At 53.9% G+C, this 27334-nt stretch overlaps 1 protein-coding gene across 1 annotated transcript; it reads right to left on the bottom strand.

Moving 5' to 3' along the window:
• Window positions 1–400: 400 nt before the first annotated feature.
• On the bottom strand, window positions 401–27334 carry FCGBP (Fc gamma binding protein). The gene is made up of 19 exons (XM_075134988.1): window positions 23669–27334; window positions 23247–23578; window positions 22422–23037; window positions 20168–20769; window positions 19142–19709; window positions 17856–18442; window positions 16616–17183; window positions 15741–15940; window positions 15077–15218; window positions 14195–14526; window positions 12396–12969; window positions 11356–11954; window positions 10315–10879; window positions 8603–9204; window positions 5566–6079; window positions 3261–3460; window positions 2317–2691; window positions 1365–1649; window positions 401–604 (listed from the first exon to the last, which is right to left on the bottom strand). Exons 1-19 carry the CDS (start codon window positions 24774–24776, stop codon window positions 602–604), a joined length of 8772 nt encoding a protein of 2923 aa, XP_074991089.1. The 5' UTR covers window positions 24777–27334; the 3' UTR covers window positions 401–601.

Raw genomic sequence — 27334 nt, 5'->3', positions numbered from 1 at the left:
GGGCTCATTGAAGGGGACTGGGACAAACTGGGGGAGACTGGAAGAGACAAAGTGGGGACTGGAGCCACTGGGGAGGGGATGCCTGCAAGGGACCCAGGTGTCCAGAGGACCCAGGCATCCGGGAGCCTCCTCCACTCCCCCCCTTCCCACCCCACCCGTGGGACCCAGGCATCCGGGTGCTCCCCCCCCCCCCCGAGGGGACCCAGGTGTCCGGGCCCGTGGGCAGGGGCGTGACGGGAAATATTGACCGAAACGGATCAGGGGGGAACAGGAACCGCCTGGGGCAGGGCAGGGCTGGCAGGGGACCCAGGCGTCCGGGAAACACCCCACCCCCCCCCGACCCCCCCCCCAGAACCCCCCCCACCCACTCAGGAACACCTTTCCACGCTCTTATATTTTTCCCTTAATTGTGGTTATTTTATTGCTGCGGCTTCTCCCATTTTTTTTGGGGGGGGGAGAAAAACCTCAATTTTTTTTTTTGGGGGGGGGGAGGGGAAGGGGAATTGTCCCTTTTTCCATATATGTTTCGTTTTTGCCCCGATGACCTCAGCGATGAGGCGTGTCGTCCCATTTCCAGGCATGGAAATGTCATTTTGCTGCATCACTGGGTGGAAAAAAAAAAAAAAAATAGAAAAGAGGTTAATCCCCCACTTTTGGGGGGGGTTTCCCCCCTTTTTTTGGTTTTTTTCTCCTCTTTTTGGGCTTTTCCCCCCCCCTCTTTCTCTGCACGTGATGACGGGGTCCAACAATGAAGCCATCGGTTCCTTGCAGTCGATTTTGGGCCTGATTTGAGGGGAAAAAGGACTATTTTGGTTAAGATGAAGGATGGCACTTGTGGGGGCTTCTCTTGCATGAAATTGGTGGAAAAAAGGTGATTTTTGGTTAATCTGAAGGGATGGGCTGAGGGCTGAAGAGCTCACGATGATGTTGGGATGAAGGTGGCACCTGTGGGGGCTTCTCTTGCATGAAATTGGTGGAAAAAAGGTGATTTTTGGTTAATCTGAAGGGATGGGCTGTGGGCTGAAGAGCTCACGGTGATGTTGGGATGAAGGTGGCACCTGTGGGGGCTTCTCTTGCATGAAATTGGTGGAAAAAAAGTGATTTTTGGTTAATCTGAAGGGATGGGCTGAGGGCTGAAGAGCTCTTGATGATGGTGGGATGAAGACAACACTCTGCTTGGGTTAAATTGGTGGGAAAAAAAGCAATTTTGGTTAATATGAAGGGATGGGACCAACTGATGGACATTTCTGCACGGTGGTGGCACCAAGGTCCACAGGGACACGATCAAGGCCGAGCTAGGACATGAAAGATGACAAATATCACCCAAAGCAAGACCCACATTGTCACCTCCTGGGGATACTCACGTCGGTGAAGTCGGGTGCTCTCCAGGCCTTTGCCACCGCCGCCATGTCCCGCACCAATTTCCCGTCGGGCCCTTGGAAGTCGTTGGCCACGTTGCTGTCGTAGTTACCACAGATCCCACAGAGATGCTTGCTCAGGTCCTGGGCCACCGTTATTGTCACCTCCCCGGCAGGGCTGAGGCCGATGACGAATTCAGGTTTTTGGGTGATCCAGGTGGTGCCCCGGGTCTCAGTGACGGTCAACGTGCTGGAGATCTCCACAGGGAGGGTGGCTGGGACCCCATTGACCTGGAGAAGACACCAACAAGGAGAGCATGGCTCCATGCAACGCAACATTGAAATAAATTCAAATTGGGGTGAAAAAGCCAGGAAATAGGTCATTTCTTCACCACCAACCTTCTCCCGTAGTGGTGGAGCCCAAAATGGGGTGAAATCCCTCCAGTTTAGGTATGGAGAGATGGCATGAAGTGCCCTGGGGGGGATACGTGGGATGAGGATACGTGGGATGGAGATGGGGAGTGAGGGTTGATCTCATGATCTGCTTGGGGACTGGGGTGGGAGGACCATGGGGCTGGGAGAGGGGTCTGGGGTGAAGAAGGGCACCCATGGGTGCTTCCTTTACATTAAATTACTGAAAAAAAGGCAATTTTGGTCAATATAAAGAGCTGAGCAGATGCACGGACATCTCTTGATGATGGTGGGATGGAGGACAACACCTATGGGTGCCTCATTTGCATGAAACTGCTGGAAAAAAGGCTGTTTTGGTGAAAACGAAGGAGCGGGTCAATGCGTAGACAACTCTTGATGATGGTGGGATGAAGGCCAGGCCACGTAGGTGTTTCCCTTGCGTGACACCTGATGGACCTTGCAATATATTGGTGGGAAAACCATGGCTTTTGGTTACAATTAAAGGCAGGGGGACTTTTCGGGTGGCAGCGGGGTGGGGACGACCTACCCAGACCTTCTTGTCCCTCTTGATGGTGAGGAAGGCCTGGGGGCTGAAGAGGTGAAGGGCCACCACGGCTGGCCGGTCCTGGTTCTCCCCAACATCAGCCAAGAGCCGGAACCAGGTAGGTTGACGAGGTTCACACAAGGCGGCCACCACGTAGATGCCGGTGGCCGTGGTGGTGCCGGTGGCTCCGTCGAAGGAGATGACGCGGGCGGCGGGGGCCAGGGTGCAGCGTCCCGGTTGCTCCACGCAGTCCCGGACACCGTCCTTGAGGTCACAAGATTGGCCGAAGGGGCAGCCGGCCGGTCGGCACTGCATGCTGCCTGCCGCCCGGCACGTGCAGGTCTCGCTGCAGTCGGGGGAGAGGACGGTCTCGGCGATCTGCGGGTTGGGACAGCCAATAAAAACGCTGCGTTCGACGGGCTTCCCCTTGCAAAGATTGCAAAAACGGAGAAAAATGCTGCATGCGACTCGTTTTCCCCTGGCAAAGGTGCAGAAGGTAAAGAAACGCTGCGTGCAACCTGCGTCCTCCTCGCAAGGATTGCAAATGCGCGGAGAAATGCTGCGTGCGGCTGGTTTTCCCCTCGCAAGGATTGCAAAAGAAAAGCACGGCTGCGTGCAAGCGGTTTCCCCTTGCGACGGTTGCAAGAAGGCAAAAAGCCTGCGTGCCTCTGGTGTCGTGCAGAGCTGCAGACGTGCAGGGGACATACAACGGTGCAACGCTCCCCTCGCAAGGGCGCGAGCGCCCGTGGGGCGTGCAACGCTCCCCTCGCAAGGGCGCGAGCGCCCGTGGGGCGTGCAACGCTGCAACGCTCCCCTCGCAAGGGCGCGAGCGCCCGTGGGGCGTGCAACGCTGCAACGCTCCCCTCGCAAGGGCGTGAGCGCCCGTGGGGCGTGCAACGCTGCAACGCTCCCCTCGCAAGGGCGCGAGCCTCCCCAGCAGCACCCACCTCAAAGTAGCGGCCACGGTGCAGGCACCCGCAGGAGTCCATGGGGACGCACTCGTCCCCGTTGAAGAGGAAGCCCTCGTCGCACTGGCAGCCCTCGAAGCACTTGTTGGTGCACTGGGTGCTGGCCGAGAGGCTGGCGCAGGTGCGGTCGCAAGTGCGGGTGCAGAGTTCGTAGTGGCTGTTGGGAGGGCAGGAGAGGGCTGGCGGGCGAAAAGCAGAAAGAAAAGCGATGACTTCACTATTTGCTGTTTATTTGCTCCTTTTCCAAGGAATTTAAAAAAAAAAAAAAAAAGCACTTTGCAGAAGTCGTTGCAAGAGTAAATATTGCACAAAGGCGGATGCTGCACGCAAACCACTTCCCCCAGCAAAAAATCCCCCCCCCCCGCCCCAAACTTGCGCAGCTGGCTTTCCCCTTGCAAAAAAATTCAAAGCAAAACCAAATTTTGCGGGCAACCGCCTCCCCGCCTTGCCAAAAGTTGCAGAAGTAAAGCACCGCTGCGTGCGGCTGTTTCCCCCTTGCTGAAAGTTCCAATCGCTGCGTGCAACTCCTTTCCCCTTGCAGAATAAAGCCACCGCTGCATGCAACTGCTTTCCTTCTTGCAACTTTTGCAAAACTAAAGAGCAGGTGCATGCAACCACTTCCCCCCCCCCCGCAGAAACACAAGCCTGCTGCATACAACCACTTTCTTGCAAAAATGCAACCCTGCTGCAAGCAACCGCTTTCCCTTGTGGAAATGCAAGCCCCTGCATGCAACTGCTTTGCCCTTGCAGAAACTCAAACCCACTGCATGCAACTGCTTTCCTTCTTGCAACCTTTGCAAATCAAGAGCAGCTGCAGGCAATCGCTCCCTCCCTTACAGAAATGCAACCCCCCTGCATGCAACCGCTTTCCCTTGCGGAAGTGCAACCCCCACATGCAACCACTTTCCCGTGCAGAAATGCAACCCCCGCATGCAACCACTTTCCTGTGCAGAAATGCAACCCCCCTGCATACAATCACTTTCCCGTGCAGAAACGCAAACCCGCTGCATGCAACCACTTTCCCTTGCTGAAATGCACCCCCCCCCCATGCAACCACTCTCCCATGCAGAAATGCAACCTCCCCGCATACAACCACTTTCCCTTGCAGAAATGCAAACCCGCTGCATGCAACCATTTTCCCTTGCAGAAATGCACACACACCCCCCCCCCCCGGAACCACTTTCCCTTGCAGAAACGCAAACCCGCTGCATGCAACCACTTTCCCTTGCAGAAATGCACCCCCCCGCATGTAACCACTTTCCATTGCAGAAATGCACCCCCCCGCATGCAACCACTTTCCCTTGCAGAAATGCACCCCCCCCCCATGCAACCACTTTCCCTTGTAGAAATGCACCCCGCCTGCATGCAACCACTTTCCCTTGCAGAAATGCACCCCGCCCCCCCACCCCCGGAACCACTTTCCCTTGCAGAAACGCAAACCCGCTGCATGCAACCACTTTCCCTTGCAGAAACGCAAACCCGCTGCATGCAACCACTTTCCCTTGCAGAAACGCAAACCCGCTGCATGCAACCACTTTCCCTTGCAGAAATGCACCCCCCCGCATGCAACCACTTTCCATTGCAGAAATGCACCCCCCCGCATGCAACCACTTTCCCTTGCAGAAACGCAAACCCGCTGCATGCAACCACTTTCCCTTGCAGAAACGCAAACCTGCTGCATGCAACCACTCTCCCATGCAGAAATGCACCCCCCCGCATGCAACCACTTTCCATTGCAGAAATGCAACCCCCCCCATGCAACCACTTTCCCTTGCAGAAACGCAAACCCACTGCGTGCAACCACTTTCCCTTGCAGAAATGCACCCCCCCGCATGCAACCACTTTCCATTGCAGAAATGCAACCCCCCGCATGCAACCACTTTCCCTTGCAGAAACACAAACCCGCTGCATGCAACCATTTTCCCTTGCAGAAATGCACACACCCCCCCCCCCCCCCCGCCCCCCCGGAACCACTTTCCCTTGCAGAAACGCAAACCCGCTGTATGCAACCACTTTCCCTTGCAGAAACGCAAACCCGCTGCATGCAACCACTTTCCCTTGCAGAAATGCACCCCCCCGCATGCAACCACTTTCCATTGCAGAAATGCACCCCCCCTCATGCAACCACTTTCCCTTGCAGAAAACGCAAACCCACTGCGTGCAACCACTTTCCCTTGCAGAAATGCACCCCCCCCCCCGCCCATGGAACCACTTTCCCTTGCAGAAACGCAAACCCGCTGCATGCAACCACCCCCCCCCCCCCCCCGATCCTCCGGTGACTCACGGCACTTGGCAGCTGCCCGCCACTCCTGCAGCTGCCCGCCGGCGGCCTGGCAGGCAGCGGCGTAGGCCTGCAAGCTGCGACACAACGCTCCGGCGCCCGGCTGACCGCACTGCTCCTGCATGCACCCAGCCACGTGCTCCTGGGGTGCCACCACCCCGTGGCACCCGGCGAAGGGTCCCGTCGCCTCCGTCAGCACCCCGCAGGGCCCCGGGGTGGCCGAGGGGCAGGTGGGGGGTGGGGACCCATGGGTGCAGGTGGTTGTGAGGGTGCCCCAAGCGGCCCCCAGCTCCTGGGGGGTGGTGAGGTCATCGCTGGCGTCGCCGTTGAAGTTGCCGCAGAGGCCCTCGGTGCGGCGGCGGTAGGAGGCGGGGAGGGTGAGCAGCGCGTAGGCGCTGCCGTCGTAGAGGAGTTTGAGGGCGCCCTGCACCTGCAGCACCCGGTGGGTGCCCTCCTGGGACACCGTCACGGCCCCTGCGGCCAGCGTCAGCGGCAGGAGGTGCTGCTCGCCGTCCACCTGCGGAGAGGACAGAGGGGTGAGTGGGGGGTGTGCAGCCCCAAAGTGGGGTTTGCACCCCAAAAGAGGGTTTGCACGTCCTGCTGTGCACCCCAACGTCAGGTTTGCACCCCAAAGTGGGGCTTGCACTGCCTGCTGTGCACCCCAAAGCAGGGTTTGCACCCCAAAACAGGATTTGCATGTCCTGCTGTGCACCCCAAAGCAGGGTTTGCACCCCAAAACAGGGTTTGCACATCCTGCTGTGCACCCCAACGTCAGGTTTGCACCCCAAAGTGGAGCATGCACTGCCTGCTGTGCACCCCAAAGCAGGGTTTGCACCCCAAAACAGGGTTTGCACATCCTGCTGTGCACCCCAATGTCAGGTTTGCACCCCAAAGTGGGGCTTGCACTGCCTGCTGTGCACCCCGAAGTCACGCTTGCACCCTGAAATGGGGTTTGCATGTCCAGCTGTGCACCCCAAAGGGGGGTTTGCACCCCAAACCAGGATTTGCATGTCCTGCTGTGCACTCCAAAGCAGGGTTTGCACCCCAAAACAGGGTTTGCATGTCCTGCTGTGCACCCCAAAGCAGGGCTTGTACCCTGAAGCAGGGCTTGCACATCCTGCTGTGCACCCCAACATCAGGTTTGCACTCCAAAGTGGGGCATGCACTGCCTGCTGTGCACCCCAAAGCAGGGTTTGCACCCCAAAACAGGGTTTGCATGTCCTGCTGTGCACCCCAATGTCAGGTTTGCACCCCAAAGTGGAGCATGCACTGCCAGCTGTGCACCCCAAAGCAGGGTTTGCACCCCAACACAGGGTTTGTACGTCCTGCTGTGCACCCCAAAGCAGGGTTTGCACCCCAACACAGGGTTTGCACGTCCTGCTGTGCACCCCAACATCAGGTTTGCACCCCAAAGTGGGGCATGCACTGCCTGTTGTGCACCCCAAAGTCATGCTTGCACCCTGAAATGGGGTTTGCATGTCCAGCTGTGCACCCCAAAGCAGGGTTTGCACCCCGAAGCAGGGCTTGCACATCCTGCTGTGCACCCCAACATCAGGTTTGCACCCCAAAGTGGAGCATGCACTGCCTGCTGTGCACCCCAAAGCAGGGTTTGCACCCCAAAACAGGGTTTGCACGTCCTGCTGTGCACCCCAATGTCAGGTTTGCACCCCAAAGTGGAGCATGCACTGCCAGCTGTGCACCCCAAAGCAGGGTTTGCACCCCAACACAGGGTTTGCACGTCCTGCTGTGCACCCCAATGTCAGGTTTGCACCCCAAAAGAGGGTTTGCACATCCTGCTGTGCACCCCAACATCAGGTTTGCACTCCAAAGTGGGGCATGCACTGCCTGCTGTGCACCCCAAAGCAGGGCTTGCACCCCCGAAGCAGGGCTTGCACATCCTGCTGTGCACCCCAATGTCAGGTTTGCACCCCAAAGTGGAGCATGCACTGCCTGCTGTGCACCCCAAAGCAGGGTTTGCACCCCAACACAGGGTTTGCACGTCCTGCTGCGCACCCCAACGTCAGGTTTGCACCCCAAAGTGGGGCTTGCACTGCCTGCTGTGCACCCCAAAGCAGGGTTTGCACCCCAAAACAGGGTTTGCATGTCCTGCTGTGCACCCCAAAGCAGGGCTTGTACCCCGAAGCAGGGCTTGCACATCCTGCTGTGCACCCCAACATCAGGTTTGCACTCCAAAGTGGGGCATGCACTGCCAGCTGTGCACCTCAAAGCAGGGTTTGCACCCCAACACAGGGTTTGCACGTCCTGCTGCGCACCCCAAGGTCAGGTTTGCACCCCAAAGTGGGGCTTGCACTGCCTGCTGTGCACCCCAAAGTCACGCTTGCACCCTGAAATGGGGTTTGCATGTCCAGCTGTGCACCCCAAAGGGGGGTTTGCACCCCAAACCAGGATTTGCATGTCCTGCTGTGCACCCCAAAGCAGGGCTTGCACCCTGAAGCAGGGCTTGCACATCCTGCTGTGCACCCCAATATCAGGTTCGCACCCCAAAATGGGGCATGCACTGCCTGCTGTGCACCCCAAAGCAGGGTTTGCACCCCAAAGCAGGGCTTGCATGTCCTGCTGTGCACTCCAATGCAGAGTTTGCTTCCCAAAGCAGGGTTTGCACGTCCTGCTGTGCACCCCAACATCAGGTTAGCACCTCAAAGCGGGGCTTGCACAGCCTGCTTTGCACCCCAAAGTCACACTTGCACCCTGAAATGGGGATTGCACATCCTGCTGCGCACCCCATAGCGGGGTTTGCATGTCCTGCTGTGCACCCCAACATCAGGTATGCACCCCAAAGCGGGGCTTGCACCCCAAAGCAGGGCTTGCACCTCCTGCTGTGCACCCCAACATCAGGTATGCACCCCAAAGCGGGGCTTGCACAGCCTGCTTTGCACGCCAGAGCAGCGTTTGCACCCCAGAGCAGGGTTTGCACATCCTGCTCTGCACCCCAAAATGGCATTTGCAAGCTAAAGAGGAGTTTGCACACTGGGCTTTGCACCCCAAAGTGGTTATTGCACCCCAAAGCAGCTCCACTCACCGTCACCTCCCACTGGGTGCCCCTGGCCATGCCAACGGTGACTCCGTGCACAGCGACCAGCAGCCGGCGGATGAACGGTCCCTCCTCGCCGCTCTCCTTCTCCACCTCCACTGTGAAGGGCACCAGCGTGTCCTCGGGGCCGGTGGCCTCGACCGCCGCCAGCGTGTAGGTGCAGGTGCCGGCAAAATGCAGCGGGCGCCCGTCGAAGGTGCTGTAGGAAACGGCACCCAGCACCTGACAGCGCCCGCACTCCTGGGGGTAGCAGCCCCGCACCCCGTCCTGCACCGTGCACACCTCGCCTGCCGCGCAACCCTCCGGCCGGCACTCCACCACCCCGGCTTCTTTGCAAGTGCAACGCTCGCTGCAACGAGGGCAGGCGAAAAACTCCTCGCCCATCTTGTAGTAGTGACCCTCGTGCAAGCAGCCGCACTGGGCCAGGGGGACGCAACGGTCGCCGCTCAGCAAGAAACCATCGTCGCAGAAGCAGCCTTCGGCGCAGGGTGCGGCTTCCTCACATTCCTCTGCTTCTGCTTGGCCACGGCACGTGGCCGGGCAGGCTGGGCCACAGAGCTCGTAGTGCTGGTTCGGGGGGCAGACGGGGCCTGCGAGGGGGGGAAAAAATCAGCAAGGGTGGTGTTTGCAGAGCTCCAAAACCTTTGTGCATGCAAGCCCTAAATCTCCCGTGCAACCCAGAAAGCCTCGGTGCATGCAAGCCCCAAACCTTTTGTGCAAACTGGACAGCATTAGTGCACACGAGCCCCGAACGATTCGGGCATGCAAGCCCCAAACCCTCCGTGCAAACTGGAGAGCCTTCATGCATGCAAGTCCTACCCCCCCCCATGCAAACCAAAAAGCTTCCGTGCATGCAAGCCCCAAACAGTTCATGCATGCAAGCCCCAAACCCTCTGTGCAAACCAGAAAGCCTTCGTGCTTGCAAGCCCAACCACCTTCATGCATGCAAGCCCTAAACCCTTCGTGCAACCCAGAAAGCCTTTGTGCATGCAAGCCCCAAACGATTCATGCAACCCAGACAACCTTTGCGCGTACAAGCCCCAAACAATTCGTGCATGCAAGCCCCAAAACCTTGGTGCAAACCAGACAGACTTGGTGCATGCAAGCCCAACCACCTTCGTGCATGCAAGTCGCAAAACCTCGGTGCAAACTAGAAAACCTTCGTGCGTGCAAGCCCTTCATGTCTGCAAGCCCCAAACTCTTCGTGCATGCAAGCCCAACCACATCTGTGCAAACTAGAAAGCCTTCATGCATGCAAGCCCCAAGCCCTTTGTGCAAATGAAAAAGCACTCGTGCATGCAAGCCCCAAACCCTTAGTGCAAGCAAAAAAAGCACTGTGCATGCAAACACCGACCACTTCTGTGCATGCAAACACCAACCACTTCTGTGCATGCAAACACCAACCACTTCTGTGCATGCAAACACCAACCACTTCTGTGCATGCAAACACCAACCACTTCTGTGCATGCAAACACCAACCACTTCTGTGCATGCAAACACCAACCACTTCTGTGCATGCAAACACCAACCACTTCTGTGCATGCAAACACCAACCACTTCTGTGCATGCAAACACCAACCACTTCTGTGCATGCAAACACCAACCACTTCTGTGCATGCAAACACCAACCACTTCTGTGCATGCAAACACCGACCACTTCTGTGCATGCGACCCCCAGGAGATCCCTGAGCCCCACGTACTGCAGAAGGCGGCGGTGCGCCACTGCCTGATGCGGATGCCCTGGCTCTGGCAGGCGGTGACGTAGGCCCTGATGGAGTGGCAGACCACTTCCTGATGCCCCTCGTAGAGGCACGTGTCGAAGAGACAATCGTCAAAGTAGGGAGCCGGGTCGATGGCGCTGTGGCAGGCGGTGAAGGGTCCTTGCTTCTTCACCAGGAACCCGCAGTGTTTGTCGCCCCGGTAGGCACGTTTCTCTGCTTCGGTGCAAACTTTGCAGCCCTCGGTGCAACCGGCCCAGCAACCGGGAACGTCGGCCACCTTCCAGGAGTCGGCAAATTGGATTTCGTCGGTAGCCGGCTGCCCGTTGGGCAAAGCGAAGTCATCCTGGGGGTCGCCGTCGGCGTTGCCGCAAAGGCCGCAGACAGCCCCCGAGTAGGTGTTGGGGAGGATGACTCTGGCGTAGCTGTACCAGTCGAAGGTGACGATGACCTCAAAGTCAGTCTTGATGAAGCCGTGAACGCCCCTGAGGTAGACCTGGAGCTTGTCGCCGTGGTTGAAGGGCAGATCCACCAGGAGTCCGTTGACCTGGAAAGGCAATGCGGGTTGCATGATACCATGCGACGCCTTTGAAGCCCACCAAGGCGCCCCGCGACGCCTTTGAAGCCCACCAAGGCGCCCCGCGACAAGATTGTGACTCAACCGCATGCCATGCAACGGCCTTGAAATCCACCAGATGCCAAGCAGTGACCTTGCAAACCAACCAGGCATCATGCAATGAGCTTGCAGCCCACCTGAACACCACACAACAAGCTTGCAACGCACCCGAACTCTACGTGATGAGTTTGCAGCCCACCCAAATGCCATGCAACAACTGTACAGCCCATCCAACCACCATGCAACAACCTTGCAACCCACCCGAATGTCTTGCAATGGGTTTGCAACCTAGCAGGACACCATGCATCAACCTTGCAACCAAACCCAACAGCATACAAGGACCTTGCAGCCCACCCAGATGCCATGCAATGACCTTGCAACTCAACCAGCACCTTATTCTCCCCTACCTTGAGCTTCTGGGGGTGCATCTGACTGAAGCTGAGGGTCACGTTGTAGACTTTCAGTGTGACCTCCTTGGTGTAGGAGACCACGCGGTTGCCCCGGTTGTTGTTCTCCACGGTGACGGTGAAGGGGACGAGGGTGGGGTCGTCGGAGCAGAGGGCAGCCAACTGGTAGACGCAGGTGCCCATAAAATCATAGCGGCGCCCATCAAAGGTGGTGTAATGGGGGTCGCCGGCGGCCACGCAGATGGAGCGGCTCTTGGCCACGCACCGCCGCACGCCCTTCACCACGGCGCACTTCTCGCCTAACTTGCAACCGGCTTCCTTGCATGTCACCATGCCCAAATCCGGGTCACACCTGCACCGAGATTGGCAGGTCTCATCGGCCCAAAACTCTTCACCGGGACGGTAGTAGCGACCCTCATGGGTGCAGCCGCAGCTGGCCACCGCCACGCACTGGCCGCCGCTGAGGACGTAGCCCTCGTTGCAGGCGCAGGTCTCCACGCAGGGCTGGGTGCAAGCGGCGGGTGCATCCCGATTGGTGCACGTGGCCGGGCAGGCGTTGCCACAGGCTTCGTAGTGGCTGTTTTCGGGGCAGGGTAATGCTGAGGGGGGGAAATGGGGCAATTAGAGGGGGAGGATGCAGCAGCGTCACGTGGGTATTGCAAAGAGTTCATGCGACGAGCGCTTTGCATGCAATGTCCCAGGGATGGATATTGCAGCGTGCGAACGCACCGAGCGCTTTGCACGCAACCTCCCAGGGATGGATCTTGCACCGTGCAAATGCACCGAGCGCTTTGCACGCAACCTCCCAGGGATGGATCTTGCACCGTGCAAATTCACCGAGCGCTTTGCATGCAACATCCCGGGGCTGGATATTACCCTATGCAAATGCACTGATTATTTTGCATGCAATGCCCCAGAGCTGGACATTCCCTTGTGCAAATAACACCGAGCGCTTTGCATGCACCATCCCACGCTAGATATTCCCCTTCTTTGCAAAAACCACCCCGCCACATAGACCGAGGAGGAAACCCGTTGCTTACGGCAGCCTGACGGTGTCCTCCAGTCGTGCACGACGGCCCCGTTCTTCTTGCAGGTGGACGTGTAAGCCTCCAGCACCTGGCAGAGGATTTTCTTCGCCCCGTCGCTCATGCACACGTCGTAGAGGCAGTTGCGATAGAAATCCCGGGGCTTGACGACATCGTGGCAAGCCTTGAAGGGTCCCTGGAAGCTTTTTTTGATGAGACCGCAATACTGGTTACCCCCATACAGCTCCCTTTTCTCCTCCTCGCACACCGGGCAGGTGCCTTCGCAATAATCCCAGCAAAATGGATCATCGTCGTCGGGGACTTTCCAACCTTTGGCCCAGGCCACCACGGCGGCGAGGTCGCTGCCGCTTTGGGGGACGTCGTCCTCGGGCTTGAGGTTGAAGTTGCCGCAGAGGCCGCAGGTGTGTTTGTAGTAGCTGCTGGGGAGGTCGATGAGCAGATGCCAGTTCCAGTCGTACGTTACCCGGAGCCCGAAATCTGTCTCCAGCACGGCGCTGAGCCCGCTCTGGAAGACCTGCACCTTGCCATCCTCCAGGCTCGCTGGGAGCAGCGTCACCATCCCGTTCACCTGCAGGTGGGGAGCACCAGATGTCAGCACGATGCACATGCATGCTGCGGTTGCACGCCCCAAGCCCACGTCAGTGCAATTGCCCCACTGCGGCACGAAATCGCTTCTGCAGCCGTTGCTCGCTGCAGTGTGCGATCACCTTGCTGTGGCACGTGATTGCCCACTGCAGTGGGCAATTGCTACTGGGGTGCTGCAGCATGCAGTCGCCTTGCTGCGGTGATGCAGCGGCATACAATCGCTTTGCAGCGGCGTGCAAGTGCTCACGGCGCAGTGCAATCGCCTTGCAGCGGCATGCAACGTCTCTGCAGCTGCCCACTGCATCATGCAATTACCGCTGGGATGTTGCTGCAACAGGCGACCACCGTTATGGCATGCAACCACGTGCTGTGGCATGCGACGCCCCGCTGCAGTGATACCGCAGTGTGTAACCACCCGCTGCAGCAATGCTATAGCGTGCAATTGTCCTCTGCGGCGTCCAACCACGCGCTGCAGCAAGGCTGAGGCCATGGAACCACTGCTTGATGTGCAATCACTGCTGTGGTGATCCTGCGGCAATGCAATCACCCACTGCAACGTGCAACCGTTCACCGGGGTGTGCAATCAGTGTTGCAGCACTACTAGAGCATGCAGTCACCCGCTGCAGTCTGCAGTTGCTGCTGCGACATTCAATCACCCGCTGCAGCATGCGACCACTGCTGCAGCGATGCAAACACCATTACAGCGTGCAACCACCCACCGCGAGCTCCGTGCCCGCCTGGCAAGATCCAAACTTGGAGCCAACCCTCATCAGGGGCTGCCGAGATGCTCCGTGCATCAAAACCTCTCCCAGTTTCACCACATCGCCGCCTTCGTCGGGCTTTGCTTTCACCTCACCCAACTCACATGCGCCGGCTGCCGCCGCAAACCTCCCTGGGGGGTGTCCCACCCGTTTTGAGGTTTCTTGGAGACCTACTGCAGGTGTCTTTGGTGGTTTTGGTTTCCCCAAGAGCCAGAAAACAACCTGAGGTTGCCCCATGCAAAGCAGCGTATTCCCGGCATATCCCAACGTTTCAAAAATCCACATTCCAGTTTGATTGATTTAGCCAAAAATAACGGTGGCCCTGATGAAGCAGGAAGGGGTGTTGAACGTGGTGGAGGAGACGGATGAAAAAGGAGGTGGGGAAGAGATGGATGAAAAAAAGAGATGGGGAAAGGCCAATTTCCTCTCCGTTTTAGGCCAACTCACCCTGACTTTGCCCACTTCCTTCCGGTGGATGGAGACGTGTTGACCGTAGACTTTGATGTTGGTCAAGCTCACGTAGGAGACGGATTTCACCCCGCCACGGATGTCGTTCTTGCCCTCCACCTTGAAGGGTACCAATCTGGTGTCGTTCCCGCAGGATTCGGCCATGGTGTAGGTGCAGGTGCCTTGGAAGTCAAAATCGAGCCCGTCGAAGGTGTGGTAGTGGGGGTCCCCCCAACCCCAGCAGGTGGCAACCAGGGACGGGACACACTTGGCTTGGCCATCCTTCAACTTGCACCTCTCCTTGGGCCGGCACCGAAGGGCTTTGCAGGGGTCTGGAAGGAGAAGAAACCATGGGAGAAACGACGAGAGAAGTCCTGGTGAAGGGCACATCCCATATCACCATGCAAACCAAGCATCTTCACCAGTGTTGTGGTCCCACCAAGTCTCCTCTGCTCCCCCTTGGGCTTTGGCAGGAGATTGGCAGCTCCAAGATGGAAATCAGAGCACAACAATCCCTCGCCAAACCCAAATTTCCCCTTTTCAGCTGTCTTTCCCCCTGCCATCGCTTGGAAAAGTGTCAAGATTGGGTTCATCGTTACCCAAGATTGCAGCCGTCCTTCAAGAAGGTGCCGCCACGGTTAAAATAGGACATCTGAGTGGATGCAAAGCCAAGGGATGGCTTTTCTGAAGCTCCTCCAAAATCCTCCCACCACATCCCTGACCCTCTTAGGGTTGGAGATGGGATCTGTGGCCTCCATCTCACCTTGCTGTAGGGTTTCCACCTCAGCCCACACCTCTAAATGAAACATCCAGAGGATCTGCTCTGGCGCCGAGATCCCTTTTTTCCCCCCCCCCCACTCAAGCAACCCCATTTTTCCTTACTTTGGTTGATGCAACCCAAGACCCCATCCCGGATTTCGCAGGTTTCGTCATCGGTGCAGCTGTGGCTGCTGCAAGTCAAGTCCTTGCCGGGGACACAAGTGCAACGCTGCTGGCACTTATCCTTCAAGACCGACTCGTGGGGCTGCAGGGCGAGAGGTTGCAATGAGAAGAGCAAACTGTGTTACGCATAAATGCATAAAAATACGTAGAAGGAGAAAGACGTCGTATATTGAGGTCTACGGGAGAGAATAAGCAGCTTTGCAAAATGCAAAAATGTTGAAGAATTTATCGCTTTTGTTGAAATTAAAAAAAAATGCAGAAATAAACCCCCTCCCTTTGCCCTCTTCTACCTCCTCTGAAGGAAAAATATGTTATTATTTAGTACCTTCAGCTATAGAAAGTGTAGCTACATCTGGGCATCCACATCTGTGCTAGCACCTTTATGCCAAGCGATAAAAGAGATGGAAACGCCCCAATTTTCTTCATAGGAAACCACAGAATCGCTCGGCAGATGGAAGATTTTAAGGGTTGGTTTTTTTTTTTTCCCCGCAAGGTGCTTTGGGCCGTGCACACGTCGCCTTTGGAGCGACGTGCTGCAACGCAGACAGGCGGAAAATGTTAAAAAAACCACCCCAATCCCCCCCAAAACTCAGGAGATTCCTACCTTGTAATATCTCCCATCCACAAAGCATCCACATTTGTCCTTGGGAACGCAGCCTTGCCCGTCAAAGATGTACCCTGTGTCGCAGCGGCAGCCTTCGAGACAGGTTTTGGGACATTTGGAGGCATCTACGAGCCCTGTGCAGCTGTTGGCGCAGAGGTTGGTGCAGAGGGAGTAGCTGCTGTTGGCCGGGCAGCTGAGGGCTGGAAGGAAAAAGGTGATAATTCCAAGACCCAACATCGAGTAGAAAAGCGGTGCCAGCCCAGGGTTGCCCCTCAGGGAGATGGCAGAACCTGAACGCTGATGAAAACGCAACCCGTTGGCGCTTGGTGTTGGAGATAAGTGGGAAAAACCAACACAAGCCCAAGCAGGTGAATTTTTCTTGGTGTCGGGCTTTTCCCATCTGCCCCCAGCATCAGTGAAAGTTCACGCCGTTGGCTTTTTGCATTGGCGCCCCGATACCAACGAAAATGCACCTGGTTGGTGCTTCCGTTGGTTCTTCCCACTTGTCCAAAATGCCAATGAAAATCCACCTCGGCGGCACTTGCGTTGGTTTCTCCTGCTTGCCCAAAACATGGGTGAAAACACACCCGGGTGACGCTTGCGTTGGCTTTTCTCACGTATCCCCAACGCCGCTGAAAATGCAACCCCTCGCGTTGGCTTTTCCCAGGTGCAATTATTTTCATGCCGTCATCATCCTCCCCACCCTGGGCTCCCAACCCAACAGCACCCCGTGCATCGAGGGTGGGCAGCGCCGACACCTGGCCCCAACGTCCCTTAGAAATAAATTGTAAAGCCCTGCCTATTATTTCAATTAATCCCAACGAGATGTGACTTCACGGCGTGGAAGGCGTTTCCCACCCGTGACCCCCGCTTACGGCAGAAGGATGGTCTTCTCCAAGCCTCGATGACGACACCGGCGTCTTGGCAAGCTGTGGCGTAGCTCTGGATGCTCTGGCAGAGGACGCGGGTGTCCCCCTCAGCGAGGCAAAGGTCGTGGAGGCAGGTTTGGAAATACAGGGCTGGGTTGATGAGGTGGTGGCAGGAGTCAAAGGGGCCTTTTGGGACCGTGAGGATGCCGCAGTAGTTGGGTTTCTGCAGGACCGCCGCCTTCTCCTCCGTGCAGACAGGGCAGTCATCCTCGGGACAGTCATCGTTGCAGGACGCATCAGGTGTTTTCCAAGCAGGGCCAAAGACCACCGCGTTGGGGGCCTGTTGGCCATTGGGGAGGAGGAAATCATCGTTGCGTTGCCCGTTGTAGTTGCCACAGAGCCCACAGAGGTGGCCCTGGTAGCTCTGCGGGACTGTGACCATCACGTGGTAGAGGAGGTCATAGCGTATGACAAGGCCGAAGTCAGTCTGAAGTAGGACGCCCATCCCGTGTTGGAGCACCTGGACCCGTCCATTGCTCAGGATGGCCGGGAGGTGGTGGGATATGGAGTCCACCTAGGACAGGGAGAGAGAAATCCTCCAGTGAGCCTCAAGGACGCTACCAGGAGAAGGCTATGGAGGTAGGAACAAAAAACCTTGCGGGAAACACCCTCCAACCAACTTTTAAATGAATTTATGGCTCCCACTTTGAAACTGGAAGGCAAAGTGGGGATGAGCACGGCTTTGTCTTCGAGATAGGGGCGAAGTCTTCCCTCCATCAAGGAAAAATGATTTTTGGGCTCCCGTGTTCACACCAGAAAAGAGGTGGACCACAAAACATGGCCTTGCTGTGGCCACGCAGCTCTTGCTTCATGCCAGAGTCAACGTGAGCCTGTAGACTTTGACACCAACACGCTTGCAGCCAAAAAGAGGTACAGCTCTGCTTCAAGGACCATGACAGGTCCCTTGTTGCCTCACACCAAGGTCGACATGAACCTGTAGACGTTGGCACTCGAAAAAGAGAAGGACCACAAAGCACAGACTTCCTGCGATGGTTCCCCTCTCACCTTGTGTCGAGGTCAACATGAGCCCATAGACTTTGACACCAGCACATTTGCATCCTAAAAGAGGTGGACCATCAAAGCATGGACCTACCACAACTTTTTCCCTCTTGCCTCATGGCAAAGTCAACATGAGCCCATAGACTTGGTTGGCCAGAAAGAGGTGGACCACGAAGTACCGCCTTACCGTGACAGTTCCCCTCTTGCCTCGCGTCAAAGTCAACGTGAGGCCGTAGACTTCAACGGACAATGCTTGGATGCCAGAGACCTTCCTCTTCTGCCGGGCGTCCTTCTTGATTTTTACAACGAACGGTTTGACGTTGTCACCGGCACAGGTCTCCGTGAGGATGTAGGAGCAGGTGCCCGAGATGTTGAAAGCCATCCCATCGAAGGAGATATAGGTACGGTCCCCAGTGGCCACGCAGGCCCCGGGTGAGGCAGGTGGGCATTGGAAGACGCCATCGATGACTTTGCCTTCGCTGCCTCCTGGGCAAGAAATTTTTTGGCAGACCACGGTACCGCCAGCCTGGCACTGACATTTCTCCTGCTTGGTGGGGAAGAAGGTCTCCTCCGCCTTGTAGTAGAAGCCCTGGTGGAGGCATCCGCACTGGGACATGGGAACGCACTCGTCGCCGCTAAGCACGAAACCTTCGTCGCACACGCAGCCCTCCCTGCACCGCTCCAAGCATTTCACCGGGGTGTAGATGCTGCTGCAGGTCTGGCTGCAGTCCTGGGAGCAGATCTCGTAGTGGCTGTTTGCAGGACACGAAATACCTGCCACGAGACAAAGGAGATTCGTTAGAAGCGAGGAAATTACAGGCTGGACCCTGCAATTTTCCTGCAATTAGGGACGCAGTTGTGCCTGGTGATGACGTTCACCAGATGTAGGGTTTTTTTTTACCCAATTGCTTCAGGGCTAAGTCTGATCTCTTGTTCAGAGTGGACATGATGAGGGAAGAGGTGTCCATAAGGGACGTTTCAACCCTTCTGAGGTGGGGGGTTTAGGCCCCTGAATCACCCGGTTTTTCCCATAGTCGTGGAGGAGACGAGGACCTTCCCTCAAGCAACGGAATCGCTCCCCTGTTGGTCCCCAATCAGCTTCCAGGACAGGTCCCTCTCCCTTAATGTAGACATTTTGGGGGCATCTGATGTGTTTTGACCTCCAAGCGAGCCAGGCAATTAGCCCTCACTCCTGTTTTAGCCAATGCAAAGGAATTGGTGCTTATTGGGGCTAAATTATTCGACCGGATGAGACATCTCGTTCCCTGGAAGGGTTTGTTTCTGGGCATTGGCTGTAAACAGAGACGATGGGACCAACCTAGACTTTCGGTGGGATAAAGCACCGCTAAATGAGATGATTCCCACCTCTGGTTTGTCCCCACATGGGTTTGGCCCAGGATTGGGGTTCCCTGGGATGTTCACGATCCCTCGTGAAGCAAAAAAAAAAAACCCCTTCCGATTAACCCAACTTACTGCAGAAATCGTCCGTCCTCCATTTCCTGATGGTCACCCCAGCGTCCTGGCAGGCAGCAGCGTAGCGGGCGATGATCAGGCACATCACACTTTCCTGGTCTGGGAAGAGGCAAAAATCATGCACGCAGTTTTGGAAGTATTTGACGGCGTCCACGTGAGCATGGCAAGCTATGAAGGGGCCATCCACTTGCTGGATGATTCCGCAACCCATTTTTGAGAACTTCTGGTGCCGCAGAGCCGCTGCGATGGTAGGACATTCCACCTTCGACTCCTCCACGCAACCTGGGATGTCGGTCACCTTCCAGCTGTGCCCGAAGGTGTCTGGGTTTGATGTCACTTGGCCGTTCTTCATCATCATCTCATCGTCCGTGTTCCCGTTGTAGTTCCCGCAAAGGCCACACAGGGCGTTTGCGTAAGCCCTGGGCGCCGACACGGTGATTTGGCTTTGCCAGTCGTAGGTGACAGTGAGGCCGAAGTCGGTCTCTACCACCACTTCCTGCCCACCTTTGTAGATGGAGATCTTCCTATCTCCGTGGCGATATGGTAGGTTGACCAACTGGTCATTGATCTGGGGACAAAAGCAAAAAAAAAAAAAAAAAAAAAAAGAAAAATTTGGTATCCATTTGGTATTTTCACACCCACCTGCAATTTGGGCTCCAGCCAAAGCACCCAAATTATGTAGATGAAGACTCTTCAGATTTAATCATCTGCCCCAAATACAGATGCCCACCAGCTTTGAGTGCTTGAGGCTCCACGGCTTCTATCACACACCAATCTCCCGCTTCAGGTGGAGATCCTTACATTTAGGCAATTAAATCTCCTCTTGATTAACGTGGGGCAAAGAAACCTGGTAGCTCTGAATCTCAGCAGTGGTGTTGGATAAAAATATTCAGGGTTACCCAATACAGGAAAAAAAAAGATAGAGGAGTGAGGGTGGAAGAGAAGAAATGGGACAAGGAGGTTGGGGTGAGGAGCAGAAAGTGAAGAATGTGGAGATTGGATAAAAAAAACATTTGCTAAACTCACCGTGATTTTGCCAGGGTGTTCCTGGCTGATCACAATGTTTTTGTCGTAGACTTTGACTGTCACGAGAGTGATGGAGGAGGGAGGTTCGTCGTCCTGGTGGCCATTCTGCACCAGCACCTGGAAGTCCACCAGATCTTGGCTCTTCTTGCACAACCCAGCGAACTGGTACATGCACGTGCCCTGGAAGATGAATTTCCTGCCGTCAAAGCTCTCGTAGTGGGTGGCACCGACCGCCGTGCAGATCCCATAGTTCTTGGGATAGCAATCCTGGATGCCTTCCTCCACCCGGCATTCTTCCTCGGCACGGCAGCTGGCCCATCGGCACACGGCCCTCCGGGATGTCGCATCGCAGACGCAGCGTTTGGTACAGGTGTTATCACCCCAAAACTCCTCGCCGAGACCATGGAGGCGACCCTCGAAGACGCAACCGCACTCATCCCGGGGGATGCACTCGTTGGCGTCGAACACGAAGCCCTCCTGGCACTCGCAGGTCTCCACGCAGGCCGAGGCGTCGCAGTCAGCGGGCATCGCACCGTCGTTGCAGGTGGTGGGGCAGGCAGTGCCGCACGCGGTGTAATTGCTGTTCTTCGGGCAGGAGAGAGCTGTCAAAGGGATGGGACACCATGGTCATGGTGGGGATGAGGCTCCTTGGCCGTAAGAAGGCGCAGCAGAGCGTTAAGGAAACCTGCGTGGGCTTTCTGGAGTTTTACAAGTACTTTCTAGAGTCTCCAGGGACTTCCCAGACCTTCTGCATGGATCTTCTGAATGTACTTTCTGAAGTCCAGGACTTCCTGAACTATCTACCTGGACTTTTGGGACTCTCCATAGATTTCTTGGACCTTCTGCACAGATTTTCTGAATGGACTTGCAGCAGAGACTTTTGGGAGTCTCCACAGAATTTCTGCATGGAATTTTGGGACTTGGATTTTCCGCGCAGACTTTCTGGAGCCTGCGTGGACTCCCTGGACTTTCAGCAGAGACTTTTTGGAGTCTCAAAGGACTTTCTGGACCTTCTGAATGGATTTTCTGCATCGACTTTTGGGACTTGGACTTTCTGGACTAGCTACTGCGGCTTTTGGGATTTGGACTTTCTAGACTAGCTACTGGGACTTTTGGGAGTCTCCATGGACTCCCTGGACCTTCTGCATGGACATGCTTCTGGAGCCTGCGTGGACTCCCTGAACTTTCAGCAGAGACTTTTCAGAGTCTCAAAGGACTTTCTGGACCTTCTGAGTGGATTTTCTGGACTTTCAGCAGAGACTTTTGGGAGTCTGTACAGACTTCATGGACTTTCTGGTTGGACTTTTGGGACTTGGACATTCTGAAGTTTCTAGACAGACTTTCTGCATGGACTTTCTGCTTGGACTTGCTGCAATAACCTTTTCCAGCCCACGAGGCCAACCGTCTCCTGGGCTGCATCAAAAGCAGCGTGGTCAGCAGGTCGAGGGAGGTGATTCTGCCCCTCTGCTCTGCTCTGGTGAGACCCCACCTGGAGTATTGCGTCCAGCTCTGGAGCCCTCAGCACAAGAAAGACATGGACCTGTTGGAGCGGGTCAGAGGAGAGGCACAAAAATGATCAGGGGGATGGAACGCCTCTCCTATGAAGAAAGGCTGAGAGAGTTGGGGTTGTTCAGCCTGGAGAAGAGAAGGCTTCGGGGAGATCTTATTGTGGCCTTTCAGTACTTAAAAGGGGCTTCTAAGAAAGGTGGTGCAAAATTTTTAGCAGGGCCTATTGCAAGAGGACAAGGGGGAATGGTTTTAAACTAAAAGAGGGGAGATTTAGACTAGATAGAAGGAAGAAATTTTTTACAATGAGGGTGGTGAAACCCCGGCACAGGTTGCCCAGAGAGGTGGTAGATGCCCCATCCCTGGCAACGTCCAAGGTCAGGTTGGAGGGGGCTCTGAGCAACCTGATCTAGTTGAAGATGTCCCTGCCCACGGCAGGGGGGTTGGGCTAGATGATCTTTCGAGGTCCCTTCCAACCCAAACTATTCTATGATTCGAGGAATCTGCATGCTCGGGACCCACAGCCCTTTCAGGCCCAACTTTGTGCAGCCTCATTCAAAACGACCTGGCCCCACCTTGCTTGGGAGAGCAAGAGCGCTACGGAGAAACAAACGGCCCTGTTGATGCAGTTTCCCTTTTCTGCCCACTCCCGTACCTTCGCCCCTTAATTACACCCACTTTAATTAAGGTCGCAGCACCCTGCCCACCCCCCAGGGGGAGGATTTGCTGTCAACCAGGAGCTACTCACAACAACGTGCCAGCGTCCTCCAGTCAGAAACGGTGATTCCCTCCTCCTGGCAGTCGTCCGCATAGGCTTTGAGGGCTCGGCACAGCATGATGTGGAGCCCATCGTTCACGCAGAGGTCGTGGACGCAGTTTTTCAGGTAGACGCTGGGGTTGATGGTGGCGTGGCAGCTCTTGAAGGGCCCCAGCCGTTGGGTGAGCAACCCGCACGACGTCTCCCCCTTGTACTTCGCCGCCTCATCCCATTGGCAACGTCCACAGTCCCCGCTGCAGCTGTCCCAGCAGCGATGGCTCTCACTGGCCACCTTCCAGCTCCGGCCCAGCTCCACGGTGTCCTGCGCCAGGTTGCCATCAGGCATGAGGGAATCATCCTGGGGGTTGCCGTTGCTGTTGCCGCACATTCCGCACACTTTGCCGGAGAACATACCGGGGAGCTTCACCACCACGTGGTCATCCCAGTCGTAGAGGATCTTCAGCTTGAAGTCGGTTTTAATCAGCACAGACTTGCCCTTCTGCTGCAGCCGGAGTTTCCCTTGGGCGAGGGAGATGGGGAGGCGGGAGCGATGGTTGTTCACCTGGAGGAGGAAAAAAAAAAACAAACCATGAAAACCAAACAAATAACATCAAACATGGGGCAAAAAACGGAGTTTGCTGAGCTTTGAGGTGTCTTCCTGCAAGAGATGACCACGCAGTAGCGTCACCGACTCATGCACAACAAATCATAGAATCATTTAGGTTGGAAAAGACTTTTGAGAGCATCGTTAAATACATTATTCCAGTGAAATACCATAATATTGCTTTGGATTTGATAATTATTTTTCTTACATACCCTCACGATCCCGTTCTCGGACCTGACCACAGCGATGGTAACGTCATAGACGCGGACAGTCAAGGCACCGATGTGGGAGACTTTCAGGTTGCCCCTGTGTTCATTTTTGGCCTCAACGCTGAAGACGGGCAGGGTTGGATCCAGCTCACAGGTCTTGGTCAAGGTGTAGGTGCACGTTCCCATGAAATCGAAGGTTTTCCCATCAAAGGTTTGGTAGTGGGGATCGCCGGTGGCCCAGCAGGTCGAGACGGTTCCTTGGATGCAAGTGGGTTGTCCGTCCACCACCTCGCAGTTCTTGCAGTCCAGGTCTTCGCAGGAAAGCGGAGCAGAAGCTGCAGAAAAAGGGAAAAAAACCCATGGATGGCAACCATGGAGAAGACCCAGCCGTTGGCAAGATGCAACCATGTGTTGGTCCTACTTACTCGTGGCACAAAGACCAGCGAAACCGTAACCGATGTAATTCTGGAAGCCGAAGACCAGGAGCCCAAAGGGTGTCTGCTGGTGCTCAGCGGTCTGGATTTCTGCCGGCTTCCTCATGGTGACGGTGGCCCAGGAGAAGTCTGTGCCGGGAATTGCTTGCCAGGACATGCTCCTCTCTATCTTCTGGTTGAGGGTGGTGGTGCTGGCTTCTGTGTTACGGGCGATGAGGACCACGTGGTTCTCGTAGCCATCCAGGCTGTTGACCCGGTAGGACGTGCAGTAGGTGGAGACGGGTGGGATGTTGAGTAGGAAGGGGTCTTGCCTAAGTGAGCCCTTCTTGGAACCGGTGAAGAAGAAAACCACCTGAATTGCAGCTGTAGCGCTCACGTAAAGAGGTGAATTTTGGCTAATCTCAAACTTCCGGACCTCCCCAGCCGCAACGTTCTTGGCGGCAACTGAATTACCCCTGTTGTAGGTGATGGAGGCTTCCTTGGCCGCCACCACGTAGGCGAAGTCGGTGTCCTTCTGCAAGGGGTTGGGGGGGACGACGTAGGTTTTCCCCCACGCGGCGACAGGCAGAAGCTGCTCAACCACGTAATCGCAGCCCGTGCGCACCTTCACACAGCTGTGTCCGCTGAAGACGGCAACAGCGTTGTCCGATGTGATCTCGGTGCCGGACAAATCGTGGCTGCTTTGCAGTTGCAAGCTATGGTAGGGGTTCAAGAAGATGCGGAGGGTGGAGCCAGGGGAGTAATTCCTCCCTCTGTAATAAAACTTGCCCTTCATGTTGATGGAAACGGTGGTCGAAGTCTTCCCGGCCGCCACGACAAACTCCTTCAAGCCTTCTTTGTTGGTGCTGTCTGGCGTCACCACGTAATATTTGTTGCCCAACTTATCTACAGGCAAAACAGTGGTGGCACCCACGGTGTAACTTTTGGAACTGACAAAGACCACGGAGATCTCCTTGGTGGATTGAATCAAGACGGCTTTATCCGAAAGCCGGCTGCCGACAAGCTCCATGTTCCTGGGGACGCGCATGGAAACCGTCTCGTCTTTCCCAAGGGTGACGGTGTCGGTGAAGGTGCTACCGTGCGTCGTCACCGTCACCATGGTGGAGTCGAAGTAAGCTGTGAAGAGGAGCTGGATGTCGGCGCGGGCGCCTTCCTCGTCGTTCTGCAGGAAGACGGTGAAGAATTCCTTGCCACGGAAAGTTGCGGTAGAAAGACCTGGGAAAAGCAGGGAAAAAGTTTTTTGGTTTTCTGCAGAAATTATAGTAATTTCTGCAAAAAAAAAAAAAAAAAAAATCAAAAAATAAGGCTGCTTTTTTGGTGCAGAAACTTGCAATAGGAAGTTCTGCAAAAAAACAAGGAATGAGGGGTTTGGAGCTGAAAAAACCTGCCATAAAAGGGTCTGAAAAAAAAATAAAAAAATAAGGGAATAACATTTTTTTGCAGCAGAAACACACAGTAGAAAGTTCCAAAGAAATAAGTTTTGCGGCAGAAATTGCAATAGAAGTTTCTGAAAATTAGAAACTGGGGAATAAGGGTGGTTTTTTTTTTTTTTTCCTTGCAGAAAGATATAGTTAGAAAGTCTTGAAAACTGAAAATGGGGAACAAAGACTTTTTGCTGCAGAAATTGCAATAGAAAGTGTGGGGTTTGGTTTTTTTAAAGCACATAATAAAGGGGGTTTATTGCAGAAGTTGTAGTAGAAAAGCCCCCCCCAAAAAAATCAGGAAATAAGGGCATTTTGCAGCAGAAACCTGCAGTAGAAAGGTCTAGGGGGAAAAACAAAAAAAGGGTGGAAAAGGTTTTTTTGGATGCAGAAATTGCAATAGAAAGTCCTAAAAAAACTCCACTGGAAATAAATCTTTTTTACTGCAGAAACTTGCAGTAAAAAAATCTTAAAAAACAGGTAGTAAGGGCTTCTGTTGCTGAGGAAAATAAAAATAAGAGTCTTTTGCTGGGGAAAAATGGGGAATGTGGGCTTTTTCTGGGGAAAAAAAATGAGTAATGAGGGATTTTTGGTGAAAAGAAAACAGGTTTTAAGGGCTTTTTGGAGAAAAACTCCTAGGCAATAAGGGTTTTTCTTTAAAAAAACCAAACAAAACCAATAAAAAAAGGTAATAAGGGCTTTTTCTAAGTTTTTTTTTTTTTTAAGGAAAAACACACCCAGGTCTGTGGCTGTTTCCTTAAAAAAAAAAAAAAAAAATTAAGGGTTTTTTCTTAAAAAATGCAGATAAGGGCTTTTTCTGAAAGGGAAAAAACAGATAAGAGGGTTTTGGTGAGGAACAGGTGATTTTTTTTTTGTGAAAATAGAAGAGGTGATAAGGGTTGTTTTTTTTCTCTGAGAAAACAGGTAATAAAGTGGTTTGGTTCCCCCCCCCCAGGGGAAAAAAAACCCCAAATACCACAAACCAAAAAAAGCAGGAATTATGGGCTTTTTAATGCTATAAAAACATGAAGGATTAAGGGCTTTTTCCTGAAAAAAAAAAACCCAAAACAGGTTAAAAAGAGCTTTTTTTTTTTCTTCTTAAATTAAAAAACCCACCACAAATCAAACAGATAATATGGACTTTTTTATATATATAATAAAAACCCCCAAACAACAGAGAATAATGGCATTTTGTATCATGAACAGGTGAGAAGTATTGTTTTTTGTAAAAAACAAGACCATAGGGAATAATAGTGTTTTTTTTCTTAAAAAAACTCCGACAAACCTGGGAATAAGATTTTTATGCTCAAAACCAAACAGGTAATATGGACTTTTTGGTGAAAAAACCCAGGAAATTAGGGCTTCTGCTAGAAAAAAAAACCACCCAAAGACATGGTAAGAGCTCTTTGATTAAAAAGCAAACAAACAAACAAAAAAAACCCCACAAAAACCCTCACCCACAAAAAAACAAGGGAAAAAAACAGGTGATAAGGGTTTTTTAATAGAAAAAAATAGGCAATATGGGCTTTTTTTTGGTAAACCCAGGAAATTTGGGCTTTTTTTTTTTTTTCCCCTTAAAGAAAACAGGGAATAAGGGCACTTTGGTGAAAAACAGGGAATGATGAGATTTGGCTGGAAATAAAAACAGGTAATAAGGGTTTTTTTTTTTCTGACAGAAAAAATAAATGAGTTTTTTTCTGAAAGAAGAGTAGCTAATAAGGGGTTTTTTTTGCTGGAAAACAAAGAGGTGATAGCGGGGGTTGGTGAAAAAAAAAAAAAAGGAATTTATTTCCTACAAAAAAGGTTGATAAGGTCTTTTCCTTGTAAGGAAATTGTGATAAGGGCTTTTTTTTTCTGAAAAAGAGACGATAATAAGGGCTTTTTGGTGAAAAAGAGCTGGTGATAGGGGCATTTCAGTGAAAGAAAACAGCTAATAATGACTTTTTGGTAAGAAAAAAAAAAGAAGACAGGTGGTAAGGGCTTTTTTTCTGAAAGAAACAGGGAATAAAGACTTTTTTTTTCCTGGGAAAAAAGCCAAACCAGATAAGGGCTTTTTTCCTGAGGGGAAAAAAAACAGGTAAAAAAGGAATAAGGGTTTTTTTCTTAAAATAAAAACAAATAAAAGGGTTTTTTCCTTAAAAATAAGAAAAAAAGAGAAGCAATGAGGGCTTCCCCCCCCCCCCCAAAAGAAAGCCCTAGGGGTATAAGGGCTTTTTTTTTCTAGGAAAAAAACCCA

The sequence above is a fragment of the Calonectris borealis genome, chromosome 35 (assembly GCF_964195595.1).
Source record: "Calonectris borealis chromosome 35, bCalBor7.hap1.2, whole genome shotgun sequence".
NCBI classification, from domain to species: Eukaryota; Metazoa; Chordata; class Aves; order Procellariiformes; family Procellariidae; genus Calonectris; species Calonectris borealis.
The sequence above is the reverse complement of the archived record's forward strand: the minus strand, read 5'-3'. Positions and strand labels throughout refer to the sequence as shown.

Coding starts and splice junctions, on each gene's coding strand:
- FCGBP (XM_075134988.1), bottom strand. CDS start 24,776: ATGGTGACGGTGACGACGCACGGTAGCACCTTCACCGACACCGTCACC. Junction 23,038..23,246: donor CCGAGAACGGGATCGTGAGG/GTATGTAAGAAA, acceptor CATGTTTGATGT/TATTTGTTTGGTTTTCATGG. Junction 19,710..20,167: donor AACACCCTGGCAAAATCACG/GTGAGTTTAGCA, acceptor TTTTGTCCCCAG/ATCAATGACCAGTTGGTCAA.